Source organism: Salvelinus sp. IW2-2015, linkage group LG15 (genome assembly GCF_002910315.2).
Source record: "Salvelinus sp. IW2-2015 linkage group LG15, ASM291031v2, whole genome shotgun sequence".
NCBI lineage: Eukaryota > Metazoa > Chordata > Actinopteri > Salmoniformes > Salmonidae > Salvelinus > Salvelinus sp. IW2-2015.
Window position 1 is genome coordinate 55,872,972 of NC_036855.1, and position 11,445 is coordinate 55,884,416.

An 11,445-nucleotide genomic window follows, 5' to 3' on the forward strand; every position below is an offset into this window, starting at 1 on the left:
TATAACCTCAATTATGGCAGGAATTCCTCAGCAGGGAAGAGATGAATAGAGACTAATATGATTAGCATTTAGACAACGGCCTCCTCATAAATAAATTGATTAGATTTCTTGTCTCCTGTTGATGGTCCCCAAAAAGATTTTCAGATGCCAAATGTGGCAAGATAACACTGCAGCTTGTATTATCTCGGCTTGCACTTGGATATTGAATCTGTCTGTGTCACTATCTGTGTGGTGTTATTTGAGTACATTTTATTTATGTTGTGTGCGCTTATTTTGGTTTCCCTCTAGTTCTGATGAAAAGGGTGAAGGGGATTTGAGAAGAGCCACTAATGGCTGAAGTTGGGTTTCTGCCTCCTGAGCTGACATGAAAGAGTTCCACCCCGTGTATTTAAAAATTCTAACGGGTTGAGGATTAAATATTAAACACTGCAGACTTGAGAATCTATTCCTCCGCTGAGGAATGAAAATCTTGGGAGTGTTCCTGACCTGCGGTCCACAGAGAGGTATGTGTATGATGAGAAATATCAGCTTACATGTCTCTCTCCGTAGGGTCACGGAGGCAACGTCTCACATTGGCATTGCCACAAAGGGTTTGAATTTCTGCTTTACAACCAACAAAAATAATTAACCTGTGTTTTTTTCTCTCTCCACTTTCTCTAATCCTCTCACCACTCTCCTCTCTCTATCACCTCCCTCCCTCCCTCCCACTTCCTTCTCTCCACACTGTCCCTCTTTTATTCCGTTCTTCCCTGCTTTCTCTTTTCTGTGGCTGGGCCCCACCTGTGGTCTGTGAACTGTGCAGTGAGCTCGAACCAGAGCAGTGCCCATGAGTACCCAGACTGCCGTGATGGGGGCAGCGAGGCCAGCCTGCTGGTGTCWCCGCTGGTGGTGGCTGGCATCGTCATRGGCCTGGTGCTCTTCCTGTCCTGCGTTACCATCATCGTGGGCAGCCTGCGCAAAGACAGCCGTCTGCGCAACCCCCACCTGCGGGCCAGCTATGGTGAGTTACAGAGAGTTGTCCATCGATGAGGCCAGTAGGTGTGTTAGAGGCCCGTTCATTRATAAYCTTTAGTTWARCSGTTTTCAGTTYCAAGRMGTTTCATAGGTCTTATTTACAAATCCCTGGGACAAAATGTATGGCCATGAATTMTCTATGCTACTTTTCCCAGAGCTGAATCAGTAGAAGATATCCAGTTCAGTCTTCCAATGAACACATTTCACCCTCATGGCATTAATATGCCACATTTGGCATTCTCCAGAGCTGGCATTTAAACCAACCAGTGCTCTTCTCCTGAAACCTCAAATAAAGGGACCACACTCTGCCTGTGGGGTTGATAACGGAATGGGAAAATAACAAAATATTGCACCAAACTGAATCGCACACACACACAGCCAAAGCCATGTCTGTGGAAGGCCACTTGGCCCAATGGACTGGGTCCCATTGTCAGTCCACACAGAGACAGCACAAAAAGCTCAAAGAGCATCCTTTGTGTGAGGACGCGGCCCCATTCTCCCTCTGCCTGGCCAAAGGCTGATATACCCAGATTATATCACACTGGCTTCAATCACAGCCCCTCTATCTTCAAGGAGCCACATGCCCTTAGCCTTATGTTTCATAAAATATTCTGACTGCTCCAGTGTAAAAACAGTACAGATAGACTGCAAAAATAAATATTTACTGTAAATCTGCTTATTCAGTTCAATGTAGGATCCCTAAACCATGAGATACATAATTCAGTTGAACTGAGCACAGAGCATATTTACAATCCTGACTGTGCTATAGTTCACTGAGAAAAAAGCTATTGTGTTGTATTAGACTGCCCTGCCTCTCCACAGCTCCGGATGGCTTTTCGTACGGCGGCTCCATCGGGGAGCTGAGGTCAACGTGTATCGAGGAGTTCCCTCCAGCGTTTGACTTTGACTCCTACGTGGAGACTCTATCACAAGTCAATGTGATGTATCCAGACTCCCCGCCTCAGTAAGTCATTTAACTCTACTGTATTACCACCCAAATGGCATTACGATCCTATTCATTCCTTTGGTCACCATCATGGCTAGATAAAGGGAGTTTTTTGATGGTGTATTTGCTGTTATCTTCATACATTGTGATAAATGATGGATGAGTAATGATCATAATCACCACTATGGAGGGTTACCTCTGGGTGATCCCCAGGGTGTGTGTGCGTGTGTGTGTGTGTTAGGATCTGACTATGATAATGAAGCAGGACCATTGTGAAGGGACAAGGTAATGGAATGGAGGGATGGGCTGAGGAATGGAGAGCTGTAGTAAGGAGTAGATGTGAGAAGTGGTTAAGAGCTCTCTAATCAATCTGAAGACCATATTATCAACCACCATAGTGGAGAGCCATAGGCTTTCTGTACTTAGTGCACGCTTACGGTTATATGATTGAAATGTAAAGGGTTTTGGAATATATCAAATATGTATTTCATTTGCATTCCAGTTTCCATGCGATAGCTGTGGTTCTCTAGCTCAATTAGTAGAGCACAGTGCTTGCAAAGCCAGGATAGTGGGTTCAATTCCTGGGACCACCCGTATGTAAAATGTATGCACGCATGACTCAGTCACTTTGGATAAAAGTGTCTGCTAAATCATAATGTATGTATCATAACTGTGCTGTAAGCCATGCTCACCTTATCAGAAGCAAACAGTTGTGGGGATTGTGCTTGAAGATTCTTTTGAAAGCCTTTTTAGTTTCAATTTGCCAAGATGGCTGTCCTCTACCCTCCTAGTGTAGTCTTTGAAGACATACAGTAAGAAGACAGAAAGAGTAGGAGAGATATGAGAAAGAGAGGAAGAGAAAGAGAAGGAAAGAAGACTCCATTTACACACCAGCCTTACAATTCAGTTCTCCTGCATGCTTGCTGAGTTAGGTCAGGCCTCGGTAACCTCTCTGAGGTTGAGTTGAACCATGCTGTTGTGTCAAGTCGTTCATTAGAGCACTGTTGCACAGCTCAACTCTTTCATGGCTGGGTGCTCCGCCTCTACTCTAAACTCACCGCCCGGCGCACAGCCTGCTTCGCTCCCTGAGCAAGCTTCTGGTGCTGCTGGTAAATGCCACTGCTTTGCGGTGAAAGACGCCCGGTGTGTTTGATCTAAATGGCAGCCCAGCTAATTGGCGTCTTTAATAATTCAGCCGTATTCCTCTCTCTTGCAGTTTGGTCTGCCATCCTTTCTAAAGACACTTGTGATGATGCCAGCTGATAAAAGAAGGTGAAAGAAATGAGAGTCTAGAATACATTGATTGGAATACATGGCACAATAAACACTGTTTCTCACTACCTCTCTCAATGAGAGGAGAGGATCGCCTTAGGTTAGTGTAACAAAATGGAAGCAAGCTCAACCTGAGAACCAGTCTTGACAGTTGGTTTAAAAATTACTTGACAGATAGAACTCAATGTGTCGGGGGTACTGATGGTGTTAAATCAGGTTTRCTGGACATACGAAAGGTGTCCCGCAGGGGTCAATTCTGGGTCCTGTACTTTTTACTGTTTACATTAATAATATTACCTTGTCTGTAAAAAATTGTAACCTGCACTTGTATGCCAATGATACTGTTGTGTATGCTATTGCCCCACGGTTGACCAGGCTCTATCTGAACTACAGTCTACCTTCATTGTATTACAATAACTTTATGAAATGAGTATTGAATGCAGGTAAAACTAAGTAAATGTTGTTCTCTAGGGTGCATAAAAACAATTCTGATGATGTACTTTGGATGGTGTACATATTGATCGTGTCCCTGCTTACAAATATCTGGGCATCTTGATAGATGAAAAGCTGTCTTTTAAAAAGCATATTGATGACTTAGTTAAGAAACTGAGAATAYAAATTGGCTTTTTCAACTATATTCAATGTGCGGGACTTGAGGCTATGATTAAGAAGTTGGAGCTCTTCTCTGTCTGTATTAACAAGGACAACACACAGGTCTTTCCATCATTGTATGATTTTTTTGTGTGCAAATGAGCTCAAGCTTACGGACAATGTCAAATGTGATATAGCGAGGCACCTGAGTGAGTTGGGTGCGCAATTACGCAGGTACTTTCCCGAAACGGATGACACAAACAACTGGATTCGTTATCCCTTTCATGCCCTGCCTTRAGTCCACTTACCYATATCTGAACAAGAGAGTCTCATCGAAATTGCAACAAGCGGTTCCGTGAAAATTGAATTTAATCAGAAGCCACTGCCAGATTTCTGTATTGGGCTGTGCTCAGAGTATCCTGCCTTGGCAAATCGCGCTGTTAAGACACTTATGCCCTTTGCAACCACGTACAGTTGAAGTACTCATCACTGCATTCTCTAACCAGAAAACGGTTGGCTCTTTGATGTCCCGTAGGTTGATACATTGCTATGTTTTCATATATAAAGCCCTTTTACAAAAACTCCCACTGTACCTAACATGATTACTAAACTTTAGACACCCAGTCTCAGGGATGGCTAACTCTGGAAATTCCTTTGGTCTCTACTGAGTTAGATAAATCAGCTTTTAGTTTTCTTGCACCTTATAGGTGTAACAATCTACCAAATGTTCTTAAATTTGATGTTTTGGTGCCTCTAGGGCAATTCAGAAAGCTGATTGAGGARTGTACTACTGATTAATGTGTTTTTCTTTCTGCTTGCATTTTGTATTTATATTTTGATGTGTGTATTTTCTGTCATTTCTGTAATTCAGAGCTCATTTGTAAAAGAGACCTTGGTCTCAGTATGACTCCCTGATCAAATAAAAATAAAATAAACAAAAGGTTGTTTCCTCACAGAGAGAGGTTAGGCTACGAAGCAGTTCTTTATTCCCTGTTTAGGTTCAGTGTGCTAGAGTCTAGTTAATGCACTCTTTCCTGACTGTGGTTGGATTACATAGGAGGAGGAGGCTTAATCCTGGCAGTCCTCTAAACCTCCACAGGCTCAATCTGCAGGTCTAGACATCCTGCCAGCCTCCACCACATCATCTCCACTCTGATCTCTGGCTGACACTACACCTGCTTACTGACTACTGGGCTGTGATTACATCCTAAACTGCTCCTGATGATTTCACTATCTTGGAATGACCCCATGTATTTCAGAATGAAGATAGAAAACAAACCTGAGAGGAAATTCAACCTTTCTGTAACTATTGTAGATGGACAGACTACTCTGTGGGTTTGGTTTGAAGCCACCCACCTTTCCCTCCCCTCCCTCAGGTATAAAGATGAGATAAGATAATTAGGTGGGTGCTTACATTTGTACTATTTCACATATGTGAATTGGAAATACATTTTTTGCATATCACACTTAAACACCGTCGGGGAGTGGGGTCAGAGCACAGGTCAGTCATTATTGACCGGGACCCTGAAACAATTAGGGTTAAGTGCCTTGCTCAAGGACACATAGATAGATTTTTTACCTTGTCGGTTACTGGCCCAACACTCCTAAACGCTAGGCTACCGCTCAGGACTCCAGGTGTGTGTGTGTGTGTGTGTGTGTGTGTGTGTGTGTGTGTGTGTGTGTGTGTGTGTGTGTGTGTGTGTGCGCGGTTTGTTTATCCGGCTCAATTCTGCCTGCTTGCCCTTCAAGGTTTGTTTCACAGAGTCACAATGTTATTTGCATTTATATGACAGTTCCATTAGTGCGGCGGCCCCTGTGTACGGCCCTGTGAGGGGCCTCTAAAGAGGGTGAAATTACCTCTCCCTCCAGAGGAGCCATCTGAAACATCAGGCCCTTTCCTGTTCAACAAAAAATTATGAAAAATATGGAATATAACCATAGACAGGGCTATTAATGTCACTGAATAGTGTGTAAGTCAGTTTGGCGTTATATCAATCTACTCAATTTCTGTATAGATAGTAATGTCCTGCCTCATTTATTCACTGGCCTTTTCCATCAGATAAACCTGTAGGTTACATACAGTATGTAAACGTAGGCTAAAGCCCCATCTATAACTGGTTCTAACATGCGTCTTGGAGCAGAAATCTGGTCAGAATTTGGACACAGTGGATGGATAAGAGACATTTAAATACCATGTGTAGATGTATATCTGAAAATGTGGGCACAGTCAGAATGTGGACAAGATCAGCACACAGGATGCATGTTACCGCCAGGTATAAACAAGGCTTACAAGAGAGAGATTGAGTGGGCACGGGTGAGAGGAAGAGGAAGAGGAGGTTTAGCCAATCGTGTCTCTTCACATGAAAAACACAAGTCTTTGTTCTGCGCTAAATGCCAACACCTGGTTGTTGATAGCTTGTCATTTAATGAGACAGATATGCTAATGATCAACAGATTGTCAAAAACGGTGTTTATCTTTGCATGTGTCACAGCTACATCTAAGAAAGTCTTATGCTAACACAACGTATTTGATGATAAGACCAGACAGGATTACTAGCTTCTTCTTGGCAAATTGTCAAGTAGTGCTTTCAAGCCTTTAGAGAGCTTGTGTTATTATTGGTTTGTATGTTAGGCTCCACTGTTAGATGGGTTTAGTGGTGGTGGTGGTGGTGGTGGTGGTGGTGGTGGTGGTGGTGGGCTTGGTTGTTGGTGCTGAACAAGCCACTCTGTCAATGCCTCTGCCTCTCATAGCCTCCATCCATCTCTGCTATGCTGTGGAGGGAGGGAAATCACTCCTCATATTAACAGAGGCATGATTCCTGTCTGAGGCCTAATGTGCTTTTATCACTCCCAAACTACATCTTCTCAAGCTACATATTCTTCATTGCTGTTCCAATTAACGTGGGAAACATCAACCACACCACAGGAATGTTTTCTTATGTCTGAATTTAGGCTAAGATGTGTCAAAGATTGAGGTAGATTTAGATCATGAAGAATATCCAGTTGAAAATAGAAATATCTAAATATGTGGGCTGAGGACCAGTGCATTGGAGAGGATAAAAGAGAGAGTGTGTTTTGTAGTGTACATTGTGTGCATAGTCAGGGATAGGAGGCAGCGGGGTGGAGTGGATGGATGAAGGGAAAGGCATGTGATGCTGGGCAGTGCTGCCATTGCCACAGATGGCTGAGGGAAACTACAGAGCTTACACCACCTAGATCAGCAGCTCACCTGTGGAGCCCGTGAAGGAACTTGCTTCCGCAGAGAGAGAACTGGGCACATCCCAGCACAAATACCCACACACACACACACCACACTGTTATATTATTTACATACAGTAACAGTCAAAAGTTTGGACACACCTACTCATTCCAGGGTTTTTCTTTATTTTTTACTATTTTCTACATTGTATAATAATAGTAAAGACATCAACACTTTGAAATAACACATGGAATCATGTAGTAACCAAAAAAGTGTTAAACAAATCACAATATATGTTATATTTGAGATTCTTCAAAGTAGCCACCCTTTGCCTTGATGACAGCTTTGCACACTCAACCAGCTTCATGAGGTAGTCACCTGGAATGCATTTCAATTAACAGGTGAGCCTTGTTAAAAGTTCATTTGTGGAATGTCTTTCCATCTTAATGTATTTGAGCCAATCAGTTGTGTTGTGACAAGGTTGGGCTGGTATACAGAAGATAGCCCTATTTGGTAAAAGACCAAGTCCATATTATGGCAAGAACAGCTCAAATAAGCAAAGAGAAATACAATCCATCATTACTGTAAGACATGAAGGTCAGTCAATACGGAAAATTTAAAGAACTCAGTCCTTCATGGTCAAATTGCTGCAAAGAAACCACTACACATGTGTGGTTCCCACCGTGAAGCATGGAGGAGGAGGTGTGATGTTTCCGGGTGCTTTGCTGGTGACAGTGTTAGTGATTAATTTAGTATTCAAGGCACAATTAACCAGCATGGCTTTTTCAACAGGACAATAACCAAAAACACACCTCCAGGCTGTGTAAGCGCTATTTGACTAAGAAGGAGAGTGATGGAGTGCTGCATCAGATGACCTGGCCTCCACAATCACCTGACCTCAACCCAATTGAGATGGTTTAGGATGAGTTGGACGGCAGAGTGAAGGAAAAGCAGCCAACAAGTGCTCAGCGTATGTGGGAACTCCTTCAAGACTGTTGAAAAAGCATTCCAGGTGAAGCTGGTTGAGAGAATGCCAAGGGTGTGCAAAGCTGTCATCAAGGCAAAGGGTGGCTACTTTAAAGAATCTCAAATATAAAACACTTTTTTGGTTACTACAAGATTCCATATGTGTTAATTCATAGTGTTGATGTCTTCACTATTATTCTACAATGTAGAAAATAGTAAAAATAAAGAAAAACCCTTGAATGAGTAGGTGTGTCCAAACTTTGGACTGGTACTGTATACACTGAGTGTATAAAACATTAAGAACACCTTCCTAATATTGACCTGCACCCCACACTCCCTTTTGCCCTCAGAACAGCCTCAATTCGTGGACTCTACAAGGTGTCGAAAGCGTTCCACAGGGATGCTGGCGGATGTTGAATCTAATGCTTCCCACAGTTGTGTCAAGTTGGCTGGATGTCCTTTGGATGGTGGACCATTCTTGATACACACGGGAAACTGTTGAGAGTGAAAAACCCCAGCAGCGTTGAAGTTCTTGGCACAAACCGGTGCACATACTACCATACCCCGTTGAAAGGTTCTTAAATCTTTTGTCTGGCCCATTCACCCTCTGAATGGCACACATACACAACCCATGTCTCAACCTGTCTCCTCCCCTTCATCTACACTGATTGAAGTGGATTTAACAAGTGACATCAATAAGGGATCATAGCTTTCACCTGGATTCACCTGGTCAGTCTATGTCATGGAAAGAGCAGGTGTTCTTAATGTTTTGTACACTGAGTGTATTCTAATTTAAACACACACGCATGCATTCACACACACGCACAAACTCACACTAACATCTACAGGTATATGCACAATAAGGTATGCACAGCACATTCATAACCACACACTGTTGCTCTTGTACGTAGCTCTACAGGCATGGGCCTCTGACAGAGCCAGGGAGCTGAAAGAGTGAGCTCCCTGTGCCAGCCCCGCAGTGCAGTGGACAGACCGGGCCATATGCTCCAGTCAGTGCTGTCATCTCTCTAGAGCTATAGGCCGGAAGCCAGAGGTCCTCCCTCTAGTGACCCACACCTCTCCTTGGGCTTTGGAGTACATTGTATACCTATAAAGATGTATATAGCGCTTTACGTCCAACTTTTTGACAGCCTAACGCACCTGCATTCATGTATCATAGTTGTGAACGCCTCTCTAGGCGTTGGAATGTAACACATTCTGTGTCATATGCACCACAGGTGTTTCTGGAGAAGTCCCATGGTTCTCCATACTGTAGTTTCATCCTATGAAAAATGATGCCCAATTATACAACTGTGCTCAGGGAAATGAATGTGTATGCAAACATACATTTACCTAATTTAGCAGAGCGATTTACAGGAGCAATTAGGATTAAGTGCCTTGCTGAAGGGCACATCAACAGATTTTCACCTAGTCAGCTCAAGGATTCAAACCAGTAACCTTTCGATTACTGGGCCAATGCTCATAACTGCTAGGCTACCTACCACCACTTACAGCATGTAGATTATTGAAAACAGCAGTAGACTGCAGGCAGGATTGATTAGACAATCTTTAAACAGGGCTAGGCTGTAGCGGTGTTATATCTTATTTTGCTAGCAAATAATTCATTATTTTTTAGAATGCAACACCTTGTGTTAGCATCCTAGGGGACTTATAGTTCCCATAAGGGGGGCGACTGCAACGTGCAAAGTATTCTCACCCGAATCAGAGAGGGGATTCTCAGCTTAGTGTAACACTCATGAAACCCTGGCATGAAAACAGCTAGGCCCTCAGGTGTCCACAACGCTACCATACCTGGCAAAGAAATTCTGGAGTCTCTCGACAAACGTCTGTATCAGCGTGTTGATTTAGAGCGAAAAGCCCTATTTTCAATGTTTATGTGGTGCTGGTAGTTTATTGCACCCTGAAGGGATTAATAACATTGCTGAGCTGTGTGATGAATATCAGACACACGTAAACAAACACACACACACACACACACTTCTGCAAGCTGAGAATCTCACCCTCTTTCCTGGATCAGCATGATCATAATTTATTCATAAAAGCGAGTAGGAAAAAAACCCGCTGAAAGTATCCAGGGCAACAGCTGATAACTTTATATTCCTTCTGACTAGAGTTGACTAACAATATGGGTTAGAAAAGTTAAGAGATATGTGGGTATTTGTCACGCCCTGACCTTAGAGAGCCTTTTTATGTCTCTATTTGGCTGGGTCAGGGTGTGATTTGGGTGGGTATTCTATGTTCTTTATTTCTAGGTTTTGTGTTTCTATGTTTTGGCCGGGTATGGTTCTCAATCAGGGACAGCTGTCTATCGTTGTCTCTGATTGGGAATCATACTTAGGCAGCCTGTTTTGCCACCTTAGGTTGTGGGATGTTGTTTTTTGTTAGCTCTGCGTAGCCTTCAGACGTGACGTTCGTTGTTCTTTTGTTTGTTTTTTTGGTGTTCGGATTTAATAAAGAAGCATGAACACGTACCACGCTGCACCTTGGTCTCATCCTTCCGACGAGCGTGACAGAACATCCCACCACAAACGGACCAAGCAGCGTGGTAAGGAGGACTGGACATGGGAGGACATCCTGGACGGCAAAGGATCCTGGACGTGGGAGGAGATGCTGGCCGGAAGGGATCGCCTCCCATGGGAACAGGTGGAAGCAGCTAGGAAGGCGGAGGCAGCTAGAAAGGGGGCCCAGCGTTACGAGGGGACACGGCTAGCACGGAAGCCCGAGAAGCCACTCCCAAAAAGATGGGGGGGTCACATGAGGAGATTGGCTGAGTCAGGTTGGAGACCTGAGCCAACTCCTCATGCTTACCGTGGGGAGAGTGTGACTAGTCAGGCCCCATGTTATGCGGCTCTGCGCAGTGTGTCTCCAGTGCGCACTCATAGCCCGGTGCGCTATATTCCAGCTCCCCGCATTGGCCGGGCTAGAGTGGGCATCCAGCCAGGACGGATGGTGCCGGCTCAGCGCATCTGGCCTCCAGTGCGTCTCTTCGGTCCAGGATATCCAGCGCCAGCTCTGCGCACTMTGTCTCCGGTGCGTGTCCACAGCCCAGTACATCCTGTGCCAGCACCCCGCTGTTGCCGGGCTAGGGTGAGCATCCAGCCAGGAAGGGTGGTGCCAGCTCTACGCTCCAGACCTCCAGTGCGCCTCCTCGGCCCAGTATATCCTGCGCCGGCTCTACGCACAGTGTCTCCGGTGCGCTCTCACAGCCCAGTGCGTCCTGTGCCAYCGCCCCGCAGTTGCCGGGCTAGGATGAGCATCCAGCCAGGACGGGTTGTGCCAGCTCTGCTCTCCAGACCTCGAGTGTGTCTCCACGGTCCAGTGATGATCCATGGCACGAAGCCTCCAGTGATGATCCATGGCACGAAGCCTCCAGTGGTGATCCGTGGCACGAAGCCTCCAGTGGTGATCCGTGGCACGAAGCCTCCAGTGATGATCC

At 44.7% G+C, this 11,445-nt stretch overlaps 1 protein-coding gene across 1 annotated transcript in view; it reads left to right on the top strand.

Annotated features, from left to right (window-relative positions):
- Positions 1–202: 202 nt before the first annotated feature.
- The window catches only part of LOC111973787 (protein BEAN1-like), a 21,317-nt gene continuing 10,074 nt past the window's right edge, over positions 203–11,445 (top strand). Inside the window, exons 1-3 of the mRNA XM_024001198.2 lie at positions 203–503; positions 803–1,000; positions 1,837–1,978. Coding sequence (XP_023856966.1) covers positions 461–503; positions 803–1,000; positions 1,837–1,978 — 383 coding nt within the window. The 5' untranslated portion in view covers positions 203–460. The remainder of the gene's footprint in view (positions 504–802; positions 1,001–1,836; positions 1,979–11,445) is intronic.